The sequence below is a fragment of the Salvelinus namaycush genome, chromosome 31, assembly GCF_016432855.1.
Source record: "Salvelinus namaycush isolate Seneca chromosome 31, SaNama_1.0, whole genome shotgun sequence".
Classification (NCBI taxonomy): Eukaryota; Metazoa; Chordata; class Actinopteri; order Salmoniformes; family Salmonidae; genus Salvelinus; species Salvelinus namaycush.
The window spans coordinates 23972103-23995713 of NC_052337.1; the positions used below are offsets into that span (position 1 = coordinate 23972103).

Consider the following 23611-nt stretch of genomic DNA (forward strand, 5'->3'; position numbering starts at 1 on the left):
AAACAATTTATCATAAATAAATATGCATTATTGTAATACATTTGGTTGTCTAGAGTCACTTGCCGATGTACAGTATCCATTAGCTTTTTAAAAAGATTATCCTGTGTCCAAACTCAATTACCTTCTCAATCATGGAAAGTACCGAAAGCTCTATTAGCCAAATTACAGCCAATTAAGAAGTGCAAGCTTAGTGTTTAAACAAAGCAGAGGGGTTAGGGCTTTCAACATGGAACTTCAGCTTGTTCACCTCACTACTCAGACACACCACTTTCAAAATGGCCTCCTAGAAAATGGCCTCCTACAACCAACACAAAATTATCATATCATTAAAAGGTTAAAAATTCCTATTATTTACGCCTGTAAGTGCAATTAGACTTTCCTCTGCTTTTTCCAGACGCAGGCAGTAGACTGAGAGAAAGACATCAAAGCATTAGAGCGGGGGGAAATCGATGATATGAGTGTTTAGAATTGCAAAGATAGGTAAAAAACACTTGGTACAGCCTTGGAGAGACGAGAGACAAAGCCTCCTGCAGAGTGCAGTCAGCCATGTGAGGTAAAGCTGCACACACACACACGCACACACACACACACACACACACACTCTTTCTGGTTCCTCTGGGACTCCACTCACCATGGCCAGTGGCACAATGCCACCCAGGTCCTGTGGTGCCAGGCGGATGAGGGTTTGGACCTCGTCAGTGAGGGAGCGAGTCAGAGGGTACTCCACCTGCCACGTCACCACCCGGCTGCCCTGCGGGTCCAGCAGCCCGTTCACCTCCAGATCCACCTGGAGGACCTTCTGGTAGCCCGCCTCTGGCCTGGGGGAGAGGGAAGAAGAGGTAAACAGAGGTGGTTTTTATTTTTCTGCCAAGTGATCTTTGGTGTTTAGAAAAGGCGTTATGATGCATTGGCATTATTATCATCAGTGAGACAAAAAGAAAGGCTAATATAGAAGGGAAAAGGGAGTGCCACACAGACAAGTTCTTCTTTAAAAAAAGAGAGCTGTTACATGTATCTAATGAAACCCAACCAGAGTTTAGTTCAATTCTGCCACACACTCCCCCAGAAGCATGAGGGAGAAAAAAGCAATTGACTTTTGATCCTCCTTGGCAAAGCATAACACTGACTCTCCACTGATTGTGATGCAAACAAAGACACAGAAAAACAATGAATACAAAAATCCTAAACGTATTTGATTTGCTGAGCCTTCTATTTGATCAGCCTGCATGACTGTCTGTCACCTGGCATTCTTTATCTAAGATAAAACTAGATACAAAACATCCCTGGCAAACAAACAAATGTGCATTTGGAATCCTGAAACTACAACTTGCGCCAGGGTCCTGAAACTTGCCGTCAATGCCTAGTATTACTTAGAAACAAACCCTATTGTGTTAATGTTGTTAAGTGGAGTATGAGATGCCTCTTAGTGTTCAAGGAAAGTGCTCACTGACACAGATAGGCATTACACAATCTACAGGAGAATGAGTTGGTTGGAAACTGATGCCTGTATTGTATTGTACCAGCTAAGTTGTGTCCTTATTGTTATATTGTGCAACAGGCGCAATGCCACAATCCACAAGGCGAGAACACTGAGATCCAAGGTCTTGGAGTCGAACATTCTAGCAGAGTATATTTTCCATTTGAGACTCCCAGAAGCTGTGCTAGTTAAGCATTTCAGTTACACACACACTTCAAAGACTGGTCGTGAGATCAATGTGTACTTAGAGCTTATGGTTGCAGAGTTTTGGAGGACAGACTGCAACATATGAGGGAACAGCACTGCAAAAATATTTTCTTGGGCAAGACAGAAAAGCTCAATCATAAAAAGATACTGTGTACTTATCTTGTCCCTTTTCTATTCTGTTCAAATCAATTTTGACACACACACACACTCTCCCCATGCAGTGTCCAGCAGAGGGCAGTATGTGAACTGGTGGCTGGAATTGACACAGCATGTGTTGAGGATTATAAATGGCTGCAGTCTGCTGGCCAGAGAGGTCAGCCTGCTTCCCTCTGTGTCTCATTATAAACATAACCATACTCTGCCCTTTCAATGCATCCGGAGAGAGGGAGCAACATTTCCATAGAACACTAGTCTAACTGAATAAAGCACAGAGTCAGCTACCAGCTGCTTTTTCCGCTGCTGCTTCTTCAAGATGCATGCCTGAGACAAACACTGAAAGAAATAGAATAAGTCACACAATAGTGTAGTTACTGTGTTTATTTAACTAGACAAGTCAGTTAAGAACAAATTCTTCTTTACAATGACGGCCTACCCCAACCAAACCTAACGACGCTGTGCCAATTGGACTCCCAATCACAGCTGGTTGTGATACAGCCTGGAATTGAACCAGGGTCTGTAGTGCCATCTTAAGCACTGCGATGCAGTGCCTTAGACCAGTGTGCCACTCGGGAGCCCCTGAGTTTGAGAGTGATGTGTCAAGAGGCTTTTCCTGGATCGTCGGGCTGTATCGACCTGTGTGTCAACGAGCTAACAGCAGTCAAGAATATACACATGCATTGATGAATATACACACACGCTTACACAGCCAGGTCACCGGTGATACATGTCAGTATTTGACGTCCGTCCATTAATGAGGACATTGGGAGATGACTTGGAAACTGGCCACTAGGGGGCAACAGTGAGCGCTGTTAACTTCTTATGGCTGCAGGGGCAGTATTGAGTAGCTTGGATGAAAGGTGCACAGAGGTGCCCATAGTAAACTGCCTGCTCCTCAGTCCCAGTTGCTAAAATATGCATATTATTATTCATATTGGATAGAAAACACTCTGAAGTTTCTAAAACTGTTTGAATTATGTCTGTGAGTATAACATAACTCATATGGCAGGCAAAAACCTGAGAAGTTCCACTTCCTGTTGGAATTTTTTCTGAGGTGGCAGATTATCAACCAAGCTCTCATTGAAATTACAGCGAGATATTGATGAGTTTTCACTTCCTACGGCTTCCACTACATGTCAACAGTCAATAGAACTTTGTCTGATGACTCTAATGTGAAGGGGGGCCAAAGGAGACAGGAAAGAGTAATCACTGCCACGAGCTGACCATGCTTTCACATGCGTGTTCACATGAGGAGGACCTCCGTTCCACCGCTCATCTGAAGTCGATGTAATTCTCCGGTTGGAACGTTATTCAAGATGTTAACAACATTCTAAAGATTGATTCAGTACATCGTTTGACATGTTTCTACTGACTGTTACGGACCTTTTGGACATTTCGTCACGTTATAGTGGACGCGCTTTGTGACTTTGTAATTGTTTACCAAACGCGCTAACCAAAGTAGCTAATTGGACATAAATAACGTACATTATCGAACAAATCAAGCATTTATTGTGGACCTGGGATTCCTAGGACTGCATTCTGATGAAGTTCATCAAAGGTAAGGAAACATTTATCATGTATTTTCTGGTTTCTGTTGACCCCAACATGGCGGCTAATTTGGCTATTGTTCTGAGCTCTGTCTCAGATTATTGCATGATTTGCTTTTTCCGTAAAGTTTCTTTGAAATCTGAAACATCGGCTGCATTAAGGAGAGGTATATCTATAATTCCATGTGTATAACTTGTATTATCATCTACATTTATGATGAGTATTTCTGTTGAAACCATGTGGCTATGCAAAATCACTTGATGTTTTTGGAACTAGTGAATGTAACGCGCCAATGTAAACTCAGATTTTTTGTTATAAATATGAACTTAATCAAACAAAACATGAAGTCCTATGAGTGTCATCTGATGAGATTAATTTTATCTCTATTTCTGCTTTTTGTGAAAGCTATCTTTCGCTGGAAAAATGGCTGTGCTTATTGTGGTTTGGTGGTGACCTAACATAATCGTTTGTAGTGCTTTCGCTGAAAAGCATATTTGAAATCGGACACTTTGGTGGGATTAACAACAAGATTACCTTTAAAATGATATAAGACACATGTATGTTTGAGGAATTTTAATTATGAGATTTCTGTTGTTTGAATTTGGCGCCCTGCACTTTCACTGGCTGTTGTCATATCGATCCCGGTAGCGGGATGCAGCCATAAGAAGTTAACTACAAGTAGGTTTCAGTTTTGCTAGGGCATTGTGGACAGGGATGGAGGATGGGTGTTAGCATCGGCCACCAGTGCCAAAAGCAGCATGTTTGAATCGAGCAATAGAAAGTTGCTTTTGAGATTTTTGTTTTAAGCCTATCCCAAACCTTATCCCTTACCTTAACCATTCAGAGCTAATAATGAACCTTACAATTTCAGAGTTAATGCCTAAACTTAACCCTTAGCTATACAATTTGGAGTTTATACCTAAACTTAACCTTAAAAACTCTTAGAAATTTGACGTTTGGAATAACTTAGAAATTTGACTTTTGAGAAACATGGATGAACGTCTACTTCTGACGTGAGACTGTGGGAGCTAGATGCGCTTTAAAAAGCATGTGTGCAAACACGTAGACACACAATAACTCATTGTTCGGCTTAGTGAGATTCTTCTCCAGCAGAGAGCTGTGGTGACAAAGGACTCCAGGAACAAATGAAAGTATGACAGATTGAAATTACAGCCCTTCAAAAATTAAATAGTAAGATGGAATCTACTCAACAGGAACAGCCTGGGTAGCAGAGGAGTGTGTTCTTTAAGCCTAACACCTTTATGAATGGGGCTGAGAAAACACAGGAAAAAATACAACTCTTTTCCTTGGAGACTCTAGGAGGATCCTTTCTGGCGAGCAGCTTTTTGGTTAGCAGTGACAACAATGATACATCAAAGAACAGAATCAATTCCAACACAAAGCCGCCACACTGTGGAGCAGACTGTTTGTGCCGTGCCGCAGCGGGCCTGTTTGGATTGTGAGTGTGTGTGTTTGTGGTGGGGAGGAATTAAACAGGGCCTTTGAAGTAGAGGCAGATGAGATGTAGCTAGGCAGGCATGGGCGTTAATCGTTGGAGGAATCTCAATTCCAATATGTCAAAGGTAAGGGCTGGTGCGCTGTGGTGGGCTGGAAGTTGTCTGAGGCCAAGACTCAGCAGGACAGTGACAAAGATAGAGTGCTTCTGTCTGGGGCAGCTCTGGGAGGTTCAGCCCCCCCACTGAGGGAGCAGAGAACTCAATCAGAGAGCCAGCATGGGGGCCAAGACCTGGAGCTTTACAGGACGGAAGTGGTCAGTTGAAATACGTGCACACACTCACACGTGCATGCACACACACACACAAACACACACGCACACCCATAAGGATCATATCACCTCCACCTTACCTGTCACCTTAGACCCACTTGAATTTGCTTACCGCCCCAATAGGTCCACAGACTATGCAATCGCCATCACACTAATCACTGCCCTATCCCATCTGGACAAGGAACACCTATGTAAGAATGCTGTTCATTGACTATAGCTCAGCATTCAACACCATAGTAAACTCCAAGCTCATCATTAAGCTCAAGGCCCCCGGGTCTAAACCCCACCCTGTGCAATTGGGTCCGGTACTTCCTGACGGGCCGCCCCCAGGTGGTGAAGGTAGGAAACAATATCTCCACTTCGCTGATCCTCAACACTGGGGCCCCACAAGGGTGCGAGCTCAGCCCCCTCCTGTACTCCCTATTCACCCATGACTGCTTGGCCATGCATGCCTCAAACTCAATCATCAAGTTTGCAGACGACACAACAGTAGTAGGCTTGATTACCAACAACAACTTGATAGCCTACAGAGAGGGCTCTGGGAGTGTGGTGTCAGGAAAATAACCTCTCACTCAACGTCAACGAAACAAAGGAGATGATCGTGGACTTCAGGAAACAGCAGAGGGAGCACCCCCCTATCCACATCGACGGGACAGCAGTGGAGAAGGAGGAAAGTTTTAAGTTCCTCAGCGTACATATCACTGGCAAACTGAAATGGTCCACCCACACAAATAGTGTGGTGAAGAAAGCGCAACAGCGCCTCTTCAACCTCAGGAGGCTGAAGAAATGTGGCTTGTCACCTAAAACCCTCACAAACTTTTAAAGATGCACAATTGAGAGCATCCTGTTGGGCTGCATCACCGCCTGAAACGGAACACACACCCCCCACAACCGCAGGGCTCTCCAGAGGGTGGTGCGGTCTGCACAGCGCATCACCGGGGGCAAACTACCTGCCCTCCAGGACACCTACAGCACCCGATGTCACAGGAATGCCAAAAATATCATCAATCAAGGACAACAACCACCCGAGCCACTGCCTGTTCACCCCGCTACCATCCAGAAGGTGAGGTCAGTACAGGTGCATCAAAGCTTGGACAAAGAGACTGAAAAACAGCTTCTATCTCAGGCCATCAGACTGTTAAATGGCCATCACTAGCACAGCGAGGCTGCTGCCTACATACACAGACTTGAAATCATTGGCCACTTTAATAAATGGAACACTAGTCACTTTAATAATGTCCCTTTAATAATGTTTACATATCTTGGATTACTCATCTCATATGTATATACTGTATTCTATACTATCTACTGTATCTTAGTCTATGCCGCTCTGACATTGCTCATCCATATATTTATATATTCTTAATTCCATTCCTTTACTTATATTTGTGTGTATTAGTTATTTGTTGTGAAATTGTTAGATATTACTTGTTAGATATTGCTGCACTGTCGGAACTAGAAGCTCAAGCATTTTGCTACATCCGCAATAAAACCTGCTAAACACGTGTATGTGACCAATACAATTGATTTGATTTGATACAAACATATTCCCACAGGCCGCAGAGGGCAGAAGGAGGAAATATCAAATATTGGAGAAAAGACAGTTTGAAATATTACCAGATACTGATCATCTTTAATGAAGAGGATGGGACTGTAACTCATAAAGCTTTATCTACTGCATCTTGTATGTATGCGATGTGTGCTTGAGTGAACATACATTGAATGTGTGTGCATGCATATGCATCCGAGGGTGTAGTGGTAGTTACTGCTCCCAGAAGAAGACAAAGTAGCAGGGTACAGGAAGTGACACGGCGGGGCAAGGATGTTATTTCCTCAATGCTTTCAAATTAAGTACAGTATAGCAATAAGGTCATTGTTGAGTAATACACCCAACATCACTGCATGTCTGCCCTGTCAGAGTGTTTGCTGTGATCTCCCTCCACTTGTGTCAAATACTGAGTCATAACAGCAATGTGGTTCAGAGAAAGGACTGGGTTACATTCCCTGCTCCTCTGATCTTCTCATCCACTACATGTTCTATGTGTGTGTAATATTGTCATATTGTAATATGTATATGTAAAATTGAATCAGTTTGCAGCCTAGTTGAAGAGGAAGCCTATTAGAGAGTCAGAATTTATCCAGAGCAAGGTCCTACAAAAGGCAATTAATTAATACTTAAACTATTCATTACTCCCCAGCATATTTACTTTGAAACTGAGCTTAAATTCTCAGTAGTTCTCAGCCATGACAACACTAATACCATAGAGGAGTGTTGTTGTTAGAAAGAGTCACTGTTTAAATGTTACCAGACATCACATGAATATGGACACCAAAGCAGGGAGGAAGCCAATACCCATCAGGCTATTGGTTGAGAGTGTAATGGGAGAGCAAATGAGCTGTGGGCTATGGAGGGTCCGAAGAGGGTACGCAATGACATCAATCAACCCCAGAACACCAACAAGCCAATCCGGTTGTGTCTCCAGTGCCTGTTGGTGACTCGGCTATGAACAACTGTGAGACTCCAGTGAGACTCCAGTGAGAGTGTAATGAGACTCCAGTGAGACTCCAGTGAGAATGTGGTGAGACTCCAGTGAGACTCCAGTGAGAGTGTAGTGAGACTCATGAGACTTGCCCTCAGGTCTGCTACAGTAATATATGTGTATGGGAAAACACAAGGGTCTAATTAGTATGCCAATGTTTCATGTTGTATGTCTATATATGCATGATGTATGTACCTAACTTCTCATTTGCCGGGCTCGTCCAGCATAATTGCCCCTTGTGGAATAAATTAAGTCTTTTGAATTTAGTTGAATTGAGGGTAATGTTTCAGCAGCAGCGGAAATGGAAATAAAGCGACGCCGCAGCAGCCAGTCTGGGTCACTCTCAGGAGTGTGTTCATGCCACATTACTGTCCATAATTATGTTCAGGCATGTTCCCAGTGAGCTGGACAGACTGGGAGTAGAGAACTCCATGATGGGGCTAGGCCAGGGCAGGGCAGCTGATGAGCTATGGCTGTCCTTGAGCAGATAGATAGAGATTAGTGGAGCAGGTACTACAGTAAGCCAAGCCAGATCATGGCTGCATTGTAAAATGCCAAGGACACCGGTCTTAGTGAATGACTGGTACACCACTACAGACGGTGTTGAAGTAATTTATGTACAAGTGAACAAAAGGCAAAGTGCTCAATCATGTCAGAGAGCTAAACCAAACACTGACAAGCTGTGTATCCCAAAGCCATCTGTAATCATACAACACCCAGAGCACCCTTAGAGCAGCACCTGTCACCAGAGAAGAGAGACCTCAGACTACAGACATTTTGCTTCCCATAGAAAGTAAGACATCATATATCCTCCTTAATGCTACCCTAAAGAGACAACAATGCAAGGTTATTATAGTAAACTAAAACTACACTGAAACTATTAACATCAACTCCAAAACTAACTCAAATTAAATTAATTATGTTCAGTTTTATTTAGATTTAGTATATGTTTTGGCAACATTTTTATGAGGTTTTCAAGATTCTGAATCTGGTGGTTCACATTGAGATTTACTTTCATTTAAATGTGGACTCAGAGAGGTTACATTGCCACGAGCAGCACCGCAGATATTGGTCGCGTTCCCCTGCTGAGACATTACATGCATCAACCAATGGTTGCATACCACATCATCGACTGTGCAGTCGGTCACCAGATTGCTATAAAATGTTGGTCGTGTTCTTCTGTTGATGCATGCCAGATCTTACAATGCCTAGATAGGTATCCGCTAACCACATCATATGGCATAGCAGTGTGGTGCCCGACTCCACAGTCAATGACGTGGCATGCAACCATGATGTGGTTAGCTGATATGCAAAATACTAGGGATGTAATGCTTCACCGATACGCATCGGCCCACGGTTCAAATGTTTAAGATAAACTACATGACCAAAAGTATCTGGGCATCTGCTCGTCGAACATCTCATTCCAAAATCATCAGCATTAATATAGAGTTGTTCCCCCCTTTGTTTCTATAACAGCCTCCACTCTTCTGGGAAGACATTCCGCTAGATGTTGGAACAGTGCTGTGGGGACTTGCTTACATTTAACCACAAGAGCATTGAGGTCGGGCACTGATGTTGGGCGACTAGGCATGGCTAGCAGTCGGAGTTCCAATACTGCACTGTTGGAACCAATTCATATCAAAGGTGTTCAATGGGGTTGATGTCGGGGCATTATACAGGACAGTCAAATTCTTCCACACCGATCTCGACAAACAATTTCTGTATGAACCTTGCTTTGTGCACAGTGGCATTGTCATGCTGAAACAGGAAAGGGCCTTCCCCAAACTGTTGCCACAAAGTTGGAAGCACAGAATGGTCTAGAATGTAGCATTGAGATTTTCCTTCACTGGAGCTAAGGGGCCTTGCCCGAACCATGAAAAACAGCCCCAGATCATTATTCCTCCTCCACCAAACTTTACAGTTGGCAATATGCATTCGGGCAGGTAGCGTTCCCCTGGCATCCATCAAACCCATATTAGTCCGTCGGACTGCTGACGCGCTGACCAACGAGAGGTTCACTTTCAGCATTCAAATGTTTGTATAATGGCTTCCGCAATATTAGGCTTTATTAGTTGAGTGACAAACAACGTCATTTGCTAGGTTATTATCAAATGCGCCGTTGAAAACACAACTCTCATCTGGCTATAACATACCTGCTGATCTTTGTTTAGGCTACATTAGTGTTTATTTGGATTGTTCAGGTTTACCATCAGCAATAGTTTTGGTAGTTTTGCTTTAACAAGCAGTGTATAAAGTCGTTTTTACATGTACAGGGTAAAGTTGACAATTTCATAACGAGGACAGCAATTGCTTTTGCTACCCATGCCGTTGAAGTGGGAGGAGAATAAAAGTCCAACTTCCAAACAGTCTAAACCATTTGATTTGATTTGTGTGTATTAGGTAGTTGTTGGGGAATTGTTAGATTACTTGTTAGATATTACTGCACTGTCGGAACCAGAAGCGCAAGCATTTCGCTGCACTCGCATTAACATCTGCTAACCATGTGTATTTGACAAATATCATTCGATTTGATTTGATTTTGAGCCAGGGGTGAAATCCAAAGTTGTGCAAATGTTTTAAGAAAAATAATAATACATTACTAACTCAAACACTTTGAATCTGCAAAAAAATACAAATTAATGGATGATGTTGATTTCAGATCAAAAGTAACATTGCCCCCCATATCTCATAGTAGGGTAGTAGATGCCCAGTTTCCCGTATGGCTCAGCTCAGGTGCCTACATACACCATAGACCTGTACATAATTGACACACACACCCAGCTCAGAGAGAAGTCAGCTCAGACAGATCCAGCTCAGAGAGAAGTCAACTCAGACAGATCCAGCTCAGAGAGAAGTCAGCTCAGACAGATCCAGCTCAGAGAGAAGTTGGCTCAGACAGATCCAGCTCAGAGAGAATTCAGCTCAGACAGATCCAGCTCAGAGAGAAGTCGGCTCAGACAGATCCAGCTCAGAGAGAAGTCAGCTCAGACAGATCTAGCTCAGAGAGAATTCAGCTCAGACAGATCCAGCTCAGAGAGATATCAGCTCAGACAGATCCAGCTCAGAGAGAAGTCAGCTCAGACAGATCCAGCTCAGACAGATCCAGCTCAGAGAGAAGTCAGCTCAAACAGATCCAACTCAGATAGAAGTCAGCTCAGACAGATCCAGCTCAGAGAGAAGTCAGCTCAAACAGATCCAACTCAGATAGAAGTCAGCTCAGACAGATCCAGCTCAGAGAGAACCAGGTTATGAGATCCATCAGCAGCAGATTATAATTTAGAATGGAAAATGAATGTGTTTACGCAACAAATGTTAGTGCATCGTATCACATTGAACTGAATTGCATCGATTCGTTCCTCTAATCAAACTTAATCGCACCAAATTATTTAAAACTAAAACGTATCGTTCCTGTATCATATCAGAACCAATGTACTTAGATATGTATCGGATCGTCTTGAAAGGAAAAGATGCACATCACTTTAAAATACCTATCCAGGTGTTGTAAGATCTGGCAGGCGTCAGCAACATCTGAGCAGAGGATCGCGCCCCATGAGATGATTGCGAAGCAAGTTTTTGCTCTCACACAGTCACAGTGTATCTGAGTATATGCACGGGTGCACTTCACTCTGCTACAACATGGTAGCTACGGGACCAAAACAGTGGAGAAGTTTAGCCTCGCACTTCAACGCCCCTGGATGTTCAGGAAATTGACCTTCTTCTACTGTTTACCTGATGCATCTTCATCATCTCGCTGAGTCTGACTTTTAACCTAACCTAACCTATGACCTGACCAATCAACTTATGCAATACTGCCCCCCAGTGGCAAGAAGTTAAATCCCCAAAAAACACAAAACTATGCAACATGTAAATGACTCACTCCTACAGTAGCCTCTAAAACTAAAACTGAAAGTAAATAAAATAAAAACTAAATATAAATGATTTTATAAAACTTAAAACTAAAATAAAAGTAAATCAGATCTGAAAACTAACTGAAACTAAACTGAATTTCAAATAGAAATCTAATAGAAATAAAAATGAATATTTAAAACACAAAACTATAATAACCCTGGTTATTGTACTTTTTCAATCTTGGCCGGTGAACATTAAACATTCACAACACACTCATTCTTCGGCTGTAATGAAGTTGACTGATACTGAGGAGGAAGTTGTGCTGTGGACATCAGATAGTATCCTAGCGCTGGAATCGGTAAAATATATGAACATTATTTTAAGTCGCTTTTGATAAAAGCATCTGCTAAATGGCATATATTATATATATGATATTTTACCGATTCCAGCGCTATATGATGATGCTTAAATGCTAAGTGCAGTCCTTCACCATCACATTCCCTCTCCCTCACTCTGACAAAACTTAAAACCTCAACGTCAGTATGGAGTCAACATACATGTGTAAGTAAAAACGAATGTAAATAAGTTAGAAATTGTGATACTATTGCACAAACACGTCTCATCAAAGTATTTATGTTTTTGTTTGGTTAGCTTTTGGAAATTGTAGAAATAAAAATGTTTCCTTTTTCAGAAGTAGCTAGGCAGGCTAATGTTAGTTAGCTAATTAATTTGCTAGATATCATACAGTAGGCATATATTAGTAATTATATAGTTAATATAATAGACATGCAATCATAATTGACTGTAGTGCATATAAAGCACCCACAAGCTATTGGTGGCTGAAAACACAATCATCACGGGATGAACGAGTGACGAATTTGCGGGCAAGGGCGGTCCATTTAAAAATGATTCCTTCCTCCCTGCAAGTGTATACTCGTCAGACGTCATGATAAGTGTCCACTTAATTTGAGGGCTGAGGGGATAGGGTGTGTCTGGAAGTGTTTGGAATGCAGCCCGTGCTGTGAGCGGCAATGAGTTACAATCCCCAATCAGCGTAATTAAGCAGGGGAATGCACACGCAAAATCACATGCTCAAGCACTCACAAACACCGGGGCGCGCATGCTAATGTCCACACGGGCACTACATGCAAATTGGCGCTCAAGTTTGAGAGAATAGAATCTCCAATAAAACAGACACAACACAGCTCTTCTCTTCCACTTCTCATTCGGCACAATAGGGGATCATCTACCATGCATGTCAGAGACTCAGATGCTGGCTGCTATCTTTATTTTTAATGAAACCTAATACAATTTGGAGTTCTCTATGATTGAGAGGAGGAATTGATAAAAAGGGAACCGTGAGTTTAGTGACTCCTGCACCACCCAGAGCCCCCTCCCCACTTCCCGTTTGCTGAGATGGAAGTTCGATCGGTAATTGTAGGAAGTCGTCCATGAGATCGGAGGACTAATTAAAGGAACTTCAACACACATGGTGTTACACACAACTCTATTCCCCGGCCAACACACATGGTGTTACACACAACTCTATTCCCCGGCCAACACACATGGTGTTACACACAACTCTATTCCCCGGCCAACACACATGGTGTTACACACAACTCTATTCCCTGGCCAACACACATGGTGTTACACACAACTCTATTCCCCGGCCAACACACATGGTGTTACACACAACTCTATTCCCCGGCCAACACAACTCTATTCCCCGGCCAACACACATGGTGTTACACACAACTCTATTCCCCGGCCAACACACATGATGCTGCACACAACTCAACTCTCTCCCCCAACCAACACAGTTACAGGGAAGTACTGTGATTTCACATTACTATATCCCTAATATCGTCCTCAGTGTTCTCTCTCTGTAGCAATTCGCACAATCACACACATAAACAGACACATACATACACACGCATACACACACAGAGGCAGAAAAAGAGAGAGAGAGAGATTCTTGAAGACACTGGATAATTCCTGCTGGGATGTCTGTATGTTTGTACAGCACTATAACAAGGACATGACAGCTAGTACACAGCCTACACAAAGAATACAAGCCATCAACAATACAAGACTGCTGTATACGTCTAGTGAGAGAGCGGGAGAACGGGCTGAAATGCCAGACGAGCTGTCTTTAACTTCAAATATTCTACTCACTTGTTTTTTTACCCAACAGTTTGACCACCTTTTGCGGAAATTTGCTTTGAAAGTATAGAGAGCGTTTATTTTTTCATCTCGATCAGCAATGAGTTTACCCACCTATTTTTTTCTCCACTACATCACTGAGCGACACAATGTTTTCCCCCCCAGCTAATGGCGGAGTGGATGAAAAGTGAGCTCTGGACGGATGAATGAACAAGTGTATGAGTATAGGGATGAGTCTGTTCTTCTCTGTGTACCATGCTAACACACAATCAAGCTGTAGCACGTGCTAGAAGCATCATCCTTCTCTCCATCGTATCCATGATCTCATTACTGCTGTATACATAGCCCTGAAACAGCATGTACAATTTACCCCAATTTGATGGATTGTTCTCATGACATGGTAATACCGGCCCCGGGCCGCGCTACGGAAAGCAATCCTCCTCCAGTGCATTGTGACAGCTCCCCTTCTCTTTCTCCTCCTCTCTTCACTTTTTTTTCTTTCTCTCCTCACATGAGCGGCTAGAGTAGACAGTCAATGTGGTGTTCCTGGCACTGGAACCCTCCCTCCCGTCCCCAGTGATTTAGATTAGCAGGAGCAGAAATTCATCATTCCCAATGTGCATTTGTTACCATGAGAAATAGGCATATGAAGCTGGCGAGTAATACGTTCTATATGAGGGCCTGCGTGTATTTTGGGATCTGTGCTGTGTCAAATTAGCCCAAGCTATAGGCATAAATGTACACATGAAATCTCAATAAAGGATGTTTTCCTCTTTTCATTTCCAGTTACTGCATCTGCAGTTTATGAATGTGTTGATATTTACATCTATTCGGAGTACCCAGCAATATGTGGATATGGCAGTGACCGCAGTGTTGGAGAGTCATCCAAGGCAAGCCTCATTGACAGAACAATGATGAGTGCAGATTGAATGGAGCAGGGGTTCGATATCCAGCCCTCTCTAGTTTATAAGGAGATCCTCAGACTTTCAGTGCCGAGGCCAATACGCAAAGCTCAAGGCACACCGTCAAGGAAAACAGCCAATCAATGGTGAGTTGAGGCCATTGGAGCCACATTTATTGCTCTGAATTAGAGCTAACGTCCCACAATGCAATCAGATTCCAATGATGACTGGCAGTGCTGTGCATCAGCCAGGCAGATGAATGCAGGGATGTTAATGATCAGTAGGAGTGGATGTGGGAGTGCATGGAGAACCAGGCCACCATTCATTACTGTAGCACTGTATCCTTAAGCAGGGTGACACCTCTGATTAGTTCTCAGGTGTAATCTTGGTAATTGGTAATCTCTCCATTGCAATAGTCCACAGGCCCAGCCACTCTACACTACCAGCACCATGTCACACTGCATGCAGAAGGGACAGGAGGATGTTTAGGGGGTGTGGAGGAAGAGTTCAGTAAACGTATGAATATACAGTGCATTCGGAAAGTGTTCAGACCTCTTCCCTTTTTCCACATTTTGTTATGTTACAGGGTTACTCTAAAATGGATTAAATAAAATACCTTATTTGCATAAGTATTGAGCTCAGGTGCATCTTGTTTCCATTGATCATCCTTGAGATGTTTCTACAACTTGATTGGAGTCCACCTGTGGTAAATTCAATTGATTGGACATGATTTGGAAAGGCACACACCAGTCTATATAAGGTCCACAGTTGACAGTGCATGTCAGAGCAAAAACCAAGCCATGATGTCGAAGGAATTGTCCGTAGAGCTCCGAGACAGGATTATGTCGAGGCACAGATCTGGGGAAGGGTACCAAAACATTTCTACAGCATTGAAGGTCTCCAAGAACACAGTGGTCTCCATCATTCATAAATGGAAGAGGTTTGGAACCACCAAGACTCTTCCTAGAGGTGGCCGCACGACCAAACTGAGCTATCGGGGGCGAAGCGCATTGGTCAGGGAGGTGACCAAGAACCCGTCTGGAGGAAACCTGGCACCATCCCTACGGTGAAGCATGGTGGTGGCAGCATCATGCTGTGGGGATGTTTTTCAGCGGCAGGGACTGGGAAACTAGTCAGGATCGAGGTAAAGATGAAAGGAGCAAAGTACAGAGATCAGTTTTACATTTTTTATATACATTTGCAAAAAAAATAAAAAATAAATGTTTTTGCTTCGTCGTTATGGGATATTGTCTGTAGATTGATGAGGGGGGGAAATTATTTAATCAATTTTAGAATAAGGCTGTAACATAACAAAGTGGAAAAAGTCAAGGGGTCTGGATACTTTCCGAATTAACTGTATTTCACAATCCTTTTAAACTATCATCCTTCCATTCCTATGCTTATCTGTGTGAGCGCTAATGCATGGGTGACACTCTACTTACTGATATTAAGAGGGATTTGCAAGGCAGGCGGAGGAGCGTTGCGATCGTTAGAAAGATCCCGGGCATCGATCACGCATTATTTAATTTGCGTGAGTGGCGTATGAATCCTGGTCGCGTTGCGTGGGCTTCGCGTGGTTATGAAATCATAAAGGCCCCATAATGCAGGTGGCCTAAGCCGATGGGATAATCTTTTTTTTTAAGCGCTGATTTATTTACGGGGACCTGTCATCAATAATGAAAATTCTCAAAATGGCCGTCCAAAGTGAATGTAATAAAATGTATTTAATCTCCCTCTGTGATTTATACTGCCAGCTCCCACTCAGAATCTCCCCTGCCTCTTCACCCCTCTCTCATATCACATCTAAGACATCACATTAAGGATGTAGGATCTTAATTTGAGCCAGTTTGCTACAGCAGGAAAATAATCGTGCGGCAACAGGAAATGTGACTTATTATGTGGATTCTAATTAATGTAGAGTTCAAAAGGTACTCCCACTCAAAACCATGAATAGGAATAACCCAAGGAGGCAAAGAAGCAAAAATAATATGAAAGTGCAAGGTACTACAAAAAGTGAAAGTGCAAGGTATTATAAAAAATGTAACAAAAATGGAGCTTACATTTCAGCCTCATGCCTTCTTCAGTGCTGTACAAACAAATTAAGACATGTACTTAAGGAGACACACCTGCTATGCGTAACAGGCGCAACAGGTGCAAACAGACAGTTGATTAGATACTGGCGAATAGGGAGTCAATGCATATTAACAAGGAATATGTAGAACATGAGAAATTGTCAATTCTCAAATGTCACATATAATTGAAAAAGACAACGGTCTAGGCTACATAACAATATCAGAAGCAATAGATATGAATGAAATACTCAAGTAGGCTAAAAATGGGGGCATGGCGGGGGTTTACTGGTGCGTGTAGACACAATATTAATATTAATTAATAATATTCTAATTCCTCCCAATCCCGGATCCGGGAGCACCCCCATCAGTAAAAAAGCTGACTAGCATAGCCTAGCATAGCGTCACAAGTAAATACTAGCATCTAAATATCATTAAATCACAAGTCCAAGACACCAGATGAAAGATACACATCTTGTGAATCCAGCCATCATTTCTGATTTTTAAAATGTTTTACAGGGAAGACACAATATGTAAATCTATTAGCTAACCACGTTAGCAAAAGACACCACTTTTTTTACTCCACCATTTTTTTACTGCATCAGTAGCTATCACAAATTCGACCAAATAAAGATATAAATAGCCACTAACCAAGAAACAACTTCATCAGATGACAGTCTGATAACATATTTATTGTATAGCATATGTTTTGTTAGAAAAATTTGCATATTTCAGGTATAAATCATAGTTTACCATTGCAGCCACCATCACAACTCTCACCAAAGCGACTAGAATAACTACAGAGAGCAACGTGAATTACCTAAATACTCATCATAAAACATTTCTGAAAAATACACAGCGTACAGCAAATGAAAGACAAACATCTTGTGAATCCAGCCAATATTTCAGATTTTTTAAGTGTTTTACAGCGAAAACACAATATAGCATTATATTAGCTTACCACAATAGCCAGAAACACAACACCATTTACCAGCAGCAAAGGTTAGCGATCGTAACAAGCAAGCAAAAGATATATAATTTTTGACTAACCTTCATAAACTTCTTCAGATGACAGTCCTGTAACATCATATTACACAATGCATATAGGGTTTGTTCGAAAATGTGCATATGTAGCGGCACAAATCGTGGTTATACAATGTGAGTAGTGGCCAAACTTCAAGCAATCTGTCCGGCGCCATCTTGGAGAGGCACCTAATCTAATCGATAACTATTCATAAACTTGACTAAAAAATACAGGTTGGACAGCAAATGAAAGATACATTAGTTCTTAATGCAACCGCTGTGTTAGATTTTTAAAATTAACGTTACTGCGCATACAGCGTGCGCTAAAGCGAGACCGCACCGAAATTCATGGCGGAATTATTGTTTAACATTTGTCAACATAAATACGAATTAACAGCATAAAGACTTCTTACTATTTGACGAGCTTCCATCAGAATCTTGGGCAAGGTGTCCTTTCTCCAGAACAATCGTCTTTTGGTTGAAAGATGTCCTCTTCTCCTGTAGAATTAGCAGCTAACGCTAGCTATGTGCCGGAGAGGTGTCCAACTTGTGATAGCGCGTCACAAAGAAATTCCAGAAAATCGCAATAAACTGATATAAACTGCTATAAGTCGGTTTAAATTAACTACCTGTAACGATCGTCGTAATCCTCCTCCTCGGACGAGGAGGAGAGGCGAGAAGGATCAGACCAATATGCAGAGTGGTTAGTGTCCATGATTATTTAATGAAAACAGACTGAACACTTAACATACAAAAACAACAAACGTGACAAACCGCAAACAGTCCCGTGTGGTGCTAACACAGACACGCGATACAACCACCCACAAAACACACGTGAAACCCCGGCTGCCTTAGTATGATTCTCAATCAGGGACAAACGATCTACAGCTGCCTCTGATTGAGAATCATACCAGGCCGAACACAAAACCCCAACATAGAAAAACACACATAGACAACCCACCCCAACTCACGCCCTGACCAACTAAATAAATAAAAGAAAAAGGAACAATAGGTCAGGAACGTGACACTACCTTATGAAGTTTTTAAGACTAAAATCAAATTAAATCAGAGCCGGAGATATAGAACTGCTAAAACGAAAGCTTTTCAGGACGCCATTGTGATGTCCCTCCTGCGCCAGGCGCCCCGTTGAAAAGGTCGGACCTTCCGTTCCACGGGCTTTTATAGTGCCCCAGAAGGTGCAATCCACTCCATTCAAATTCTCACCGCTTACTGACATCTAGAGGAAGGCGTATGCAGTGCATGTAGCCCCATAGCTTACATGGGAATTTATAAACTGACCCTAGAACAGAGACCTCGATTTCAGAAATCTCACTCCTTGACAGGAAGTGTGCTGCAGAATGAGTTCTGTTTCACTCAGAGAAATAATTCAAACGGTTTTAGAAACTAGAGCGTGTTTTCTATCCAATAGTAATAATAATATGCATATTGTACGAGCAAGAATTGAGTACGAGGCAGTTTAATTTGGGAACGAATTTTTACAAAGTCGAAATGGCACCCCCCTATTGACAAGTTAAGGAACACGCAAGGCCCAAACTCATTAAGCCCTGATTTCAGGTCATTTCTTCTGATGGCACTGCGGTGCTCATTGATGCGTATCTGTAGTTGTCTGCGTGTAATGCCAGTGTATTGCAAGACACATGGACAAGACAGTAGATAGACTACATTGCTAGAGTAGATCCACAGGTAATGAATCTATTGATAGTGTATTCCTTATTTGTGACGAAAGATCTGAAGGTATTGCACTTTTGAACACCTGTACAGGCAGGTGAAGAAACCACAGGGATCATCCAGACATTCCTTAGGTGATTTCGATGAGTCATAAGTTTCTGCACGCACCAGTATGTCCCTGAGGCTGCGGGACCTGGAGTGAGTGAACAGGGGAAGATCATGAAACACATCAGAGCACACAGTGGGCTGATACAATCAGGAGGTTTGCACTAAATGGTGCGAGATCCCTAAGAAGGCTTCTCTGGACCTAACTGTCCTCGTCATTTACCTCAAACAGAATGAACTCACTAGTATTCAGACAGAAATTGATGAACAAGAACAAAAACTGAAATCCTCCTTATCCGAAGCTGACATTAAGAAATATTTAAGGAGGATTTGAAGTCCCTAATGGAGGAATACCTACAAGAGCTCAGAAAAAAAACTGAGAACATTCAAGAAGGACACTGTCGACTACAGAGATGGTAAGGTCTATCCCTGGCTCACCAAACCAGTGCGTCAATCTAAGTAACATAATAAAAAAAATCCCCATCACAATTTGTCAGCTTAAGCTAGCGATTTCTGTTTTTTGCACCTACAAACTATCATGGAAAGGGTAAACTCAAACACAATGATGTTCTCCATTTTGCTCTACGACCCCCACAAGTGTCACGGGAAATGTCTGAAGGTAACCAGGTACCGGTTTTAAAAAACAAATGGAAGTATGAAGGTAGTTTTGTTCCTACTCCAAAAAGGTAAAATTTGTGTAAAAAAAAAAAAAACCTTGCTAAATATTTCTATCTCATTCCAAAATCATGGGCATTAATATGGAGTTGGTTCCCCTTTGCTGCTATAACAGCCTCCACTCTTCTGGAAAGGCTTTCTACTAGATGTTGGAACATTGTTGTTCGGACTTGCTTCCATTTAGCCACAAGAGCATTAGTGAGGTTGGCCACTGATATTGGGCGATTAGGCATGGCCCGGAGTTGGCATTCCAACTCATCCCAAAGGTGTGCAATGGGGTTGAGGTCAGGGCTCTGTGCAGGCCAATCAAGTTCTTCCACACCAATCTCGACAAACCATTTCTGTATGAAGCACAGAATCGTCTAGAATGTCATTGCATGCTGTAGCGTTGAAATGTTCCTTCACTGGAGCTAAGGGGCCTAGCCCGAACCATGAAAAACAGCCCCAGACCATTATTTCTCCTCCACCAAACCTTTCAGTTGGTAATATGCATTGGGGCAGGTAGCGTTCTCCTGGCATCCGCCAAACCCAGATTCATCCGTCGGACTGCCCGAGAATCACTCCAGAGAATGCGTTTCCACTGCTCCAGAGTCCAATGGCAACGAGCTTAACTCCACTCCAGCCGATGCTTGGCATTGTGCATGGTAATCTTAGGCTTGTGTGTGGCTGCTCGGCCATGGAAACCCATTTCATGAAGCTCCCGACGAGCAGTTATTGTGCTGACGTTTGGAACTCGGTAGTGAGTGTTGCTACCGAGGAAAGAGGATTTTTACGCACCACGTGCTTCAGCACTCGGTGGTCCCATTCTGGGAGCTTGTGTGGCCTACCACTTCGGGCTGAGTCATTGTTGCTCTTAGACATTTCCACTTCACAATAATAGCACTTACAGTTGAACGTGGCAGCTCTAGCAGGGCTGAAATTTGACCAACTGACTTGTTGGAAAGGTGGCATCCAATGATGGTACCACGTTAAAGACACTGAGCTCTTCAGTAACACCATTCTACTGCCAATGTTTGTCTATGGAGATTGTATGGCTGTGTGCTCAATTTTATAATCCTGTCAGCAATGGGTGTGGCTGAAATAGCTGAATCCACTAATTCGAAGGGGTCCACATATGTTTGTATATATAGTGTATCTCCTAGATTTAGGAGACCTCAAAACTTGTTTCTTATGATTTTTGTTTGACTGTCTTTTTTGTCATTATAAACATGTTATTCAATGCATTTCTATGGGCTTTAGTAATAATGTCCCAAATCAATATTTATCAAATCGTTATTTACAACAACAAAAAATTCTACCTAAAGGGGTCCTAAAATTCTAAATCAAATTGCTAAATGATCCATAGTTTGACTATCTTAAAACAATTCCATATGTCAGCTTGGGACCCCCACCACCACCACTAAAAAGGGACTTTCCTTTGTCCCTACACCGAGAACCAACCCCTTTCAAACTAAGGTAGAACAGCCTACATCGTTGTCACGTCATAGTCAACATAGTTATTTAGAACTAACATGTTAGTAAACCCGCTAGCTACAATCAAGCAGTACATTGTACAGTCAGAAAGCAATTTAGCAGTGTGGAGGACATTTTTTATTACATACTATGCTGTTTAATTAGATATACTATGCTTTTTTCTCTTAAAGAATTGTCCAATGTTATAGCTATGTGGGAATTGCAGGGAGGAACAGAGAATGGTGGCGATAGCTGATATCTTGATCTGCACAGATGAGCTAAATTACTTTTTATAACTTTGTTCCCCGGCCCTGTTTCCACACATCTGCTAAACTGCCACGTAGACAAAAGAGGTTGTACTTTCTATAAAAGCTGAAAGCCAACTCTGTTCTTTGGGCTTTTCAACTCTGAACTATTTGAATGATTGTTGATTGCTCCATTTTTGCAAATCCTATTATAAAGTTGTTGTTTGAAGAATCTCCAGTCTCTCTTCCTATAGAATTTCCACTACAGCAGTTACGCTTACGCTGGTGGCAATAAATGAATCAAACCTAAAGCATACCTTGACTTGGAAGAGTTCCATTGTTGGATAGCCAAAGCTAGCTAGTTAATATAGTATTCTTCTCTGTTTGAGCCGGGTGTTTGAGTAGGCTAAACTAGCTAGCTGCATTCTCTAGCTAAATGAAAGTGAAAGTTAAAAAAATACAACCAAATATCTATCTATGAGTCAACTACTATTTTATACATTTCAGTGCTAGCTAGCTGTAGCTGATGCTTTCCGTACTAGATTCATCTTCTGATCATTTTTTCTTTTGTTTCTCCCCAATTGATAGTTACAGTCTTGTCTCATCGCTGCAACTCCCATACAGACTCAGGAGAGGCAAAGGTCAAGAGCCATGCATCTTCTGAAACACAACCCTGTCAAGCCACACTGCTTCTTGACACACTGCTCGCTTAATCTGGAAGCTAGCCGCACCAATGTGTCTAAGGAAACACTATACAACTGGTGACCAAAGTCAGCACGCATGCACTTGGACCACCACAAGGAGTCACTAGAGTGTGATGGCACAAGGACATCCCGGCCGGCCAGACCCTCCCCTAACCCGGACGACGCTGGGCCAATTAGGCACCCGTGGGTCTGCGACACAGCCTGGGATCAAGCCCAGGTCTGTAGTGATGCCTCAAGCACTACAATGGAGTGCCTTAGACCAATGCGCCACTCGGGAGGCCATTCTCTAATCGTTTGATTGGGTGGACAACATGTCAGTTCATGCTGCAAGAGCTCTGAAGAGCTCAGAAGCTAGCTGTCCTCCAGCTACAACATGGTGCTAACCTACAGCGTGTTGAGGGTACTGTAGACCTTCATTGCAAAACAGTGTGTTTTTATATATTATTTGGTAACGTGAATATTTTTAGTATAGTTTTATCTAGGATCACTTTTTTCAATATTTAACTATTTTTAATTTTATGAAATTCACTGAGGAGGATGATCCCCCCCCCTTCCTCCTCTGAGGAGCCTCCACTGTTGTACACCAATATTCCCCACAACATTGGACTGGAGGCTTCCCATTACTCAAGACTCTGTAGCTGACCCTAATCCTGTCTGAGTTGGTACTGACTAAGAACAATTTGTTGTTATTATTATTTAAAATCCTGAGGCACATCGATGGGCACTACCTTCGCCCCTGATAATACCAACCTTTTTATTGGCATCATTGAAGATAAATATATCCATTCTAATGTCACGATCGTCGTAAGAACATTGGGACGAAAGCGCAGCGTGATATGGGTTCCACATATTTATTGAAGTGAAACGCACAAAACAATAAAGAGCAAACGACACGTGAAGCTATGGAGTGCTAACAAGCAACTACACATAAACAACATCCCACAAAACACAGTGGGGAAATGGCTGCCTAAATATGATCCCCAATCAGAGACAACGACAAACAGCTGCCTCTGATTGGGAA

The 23611-nt window shown here is 42.4% G+C and overlaps 1 protein-coding gene across 1 annotated transcript in view; it reads right to left on the reverse strand.

Moving 5' to 3' along the window:
* Positions 1 to 23007, reverse strand: part of si:dkey-112m2.1 (transmembrane protein 132D) — a 74087-nt gene extending 51080 nt beyond the window's left edge. Inside the window, exons 1-2 of the mRNA XM_038970086.1 lie at positions 22979 to 23007; positions 632 to 818 (exon numbers count right to left, since the gene is read on the reverse strand). Of these exons, the coding sequence (XP_038826014.1) occupies positions 632 to 818; positions 22979 to 23007 (216 nt within the window). The remainder of the gene's footprint in view (positions 1 to 631; positions 819 to 22978) is intronic.
* Positions 23008 to 23611: the final 604 nt, after the last annotated feature.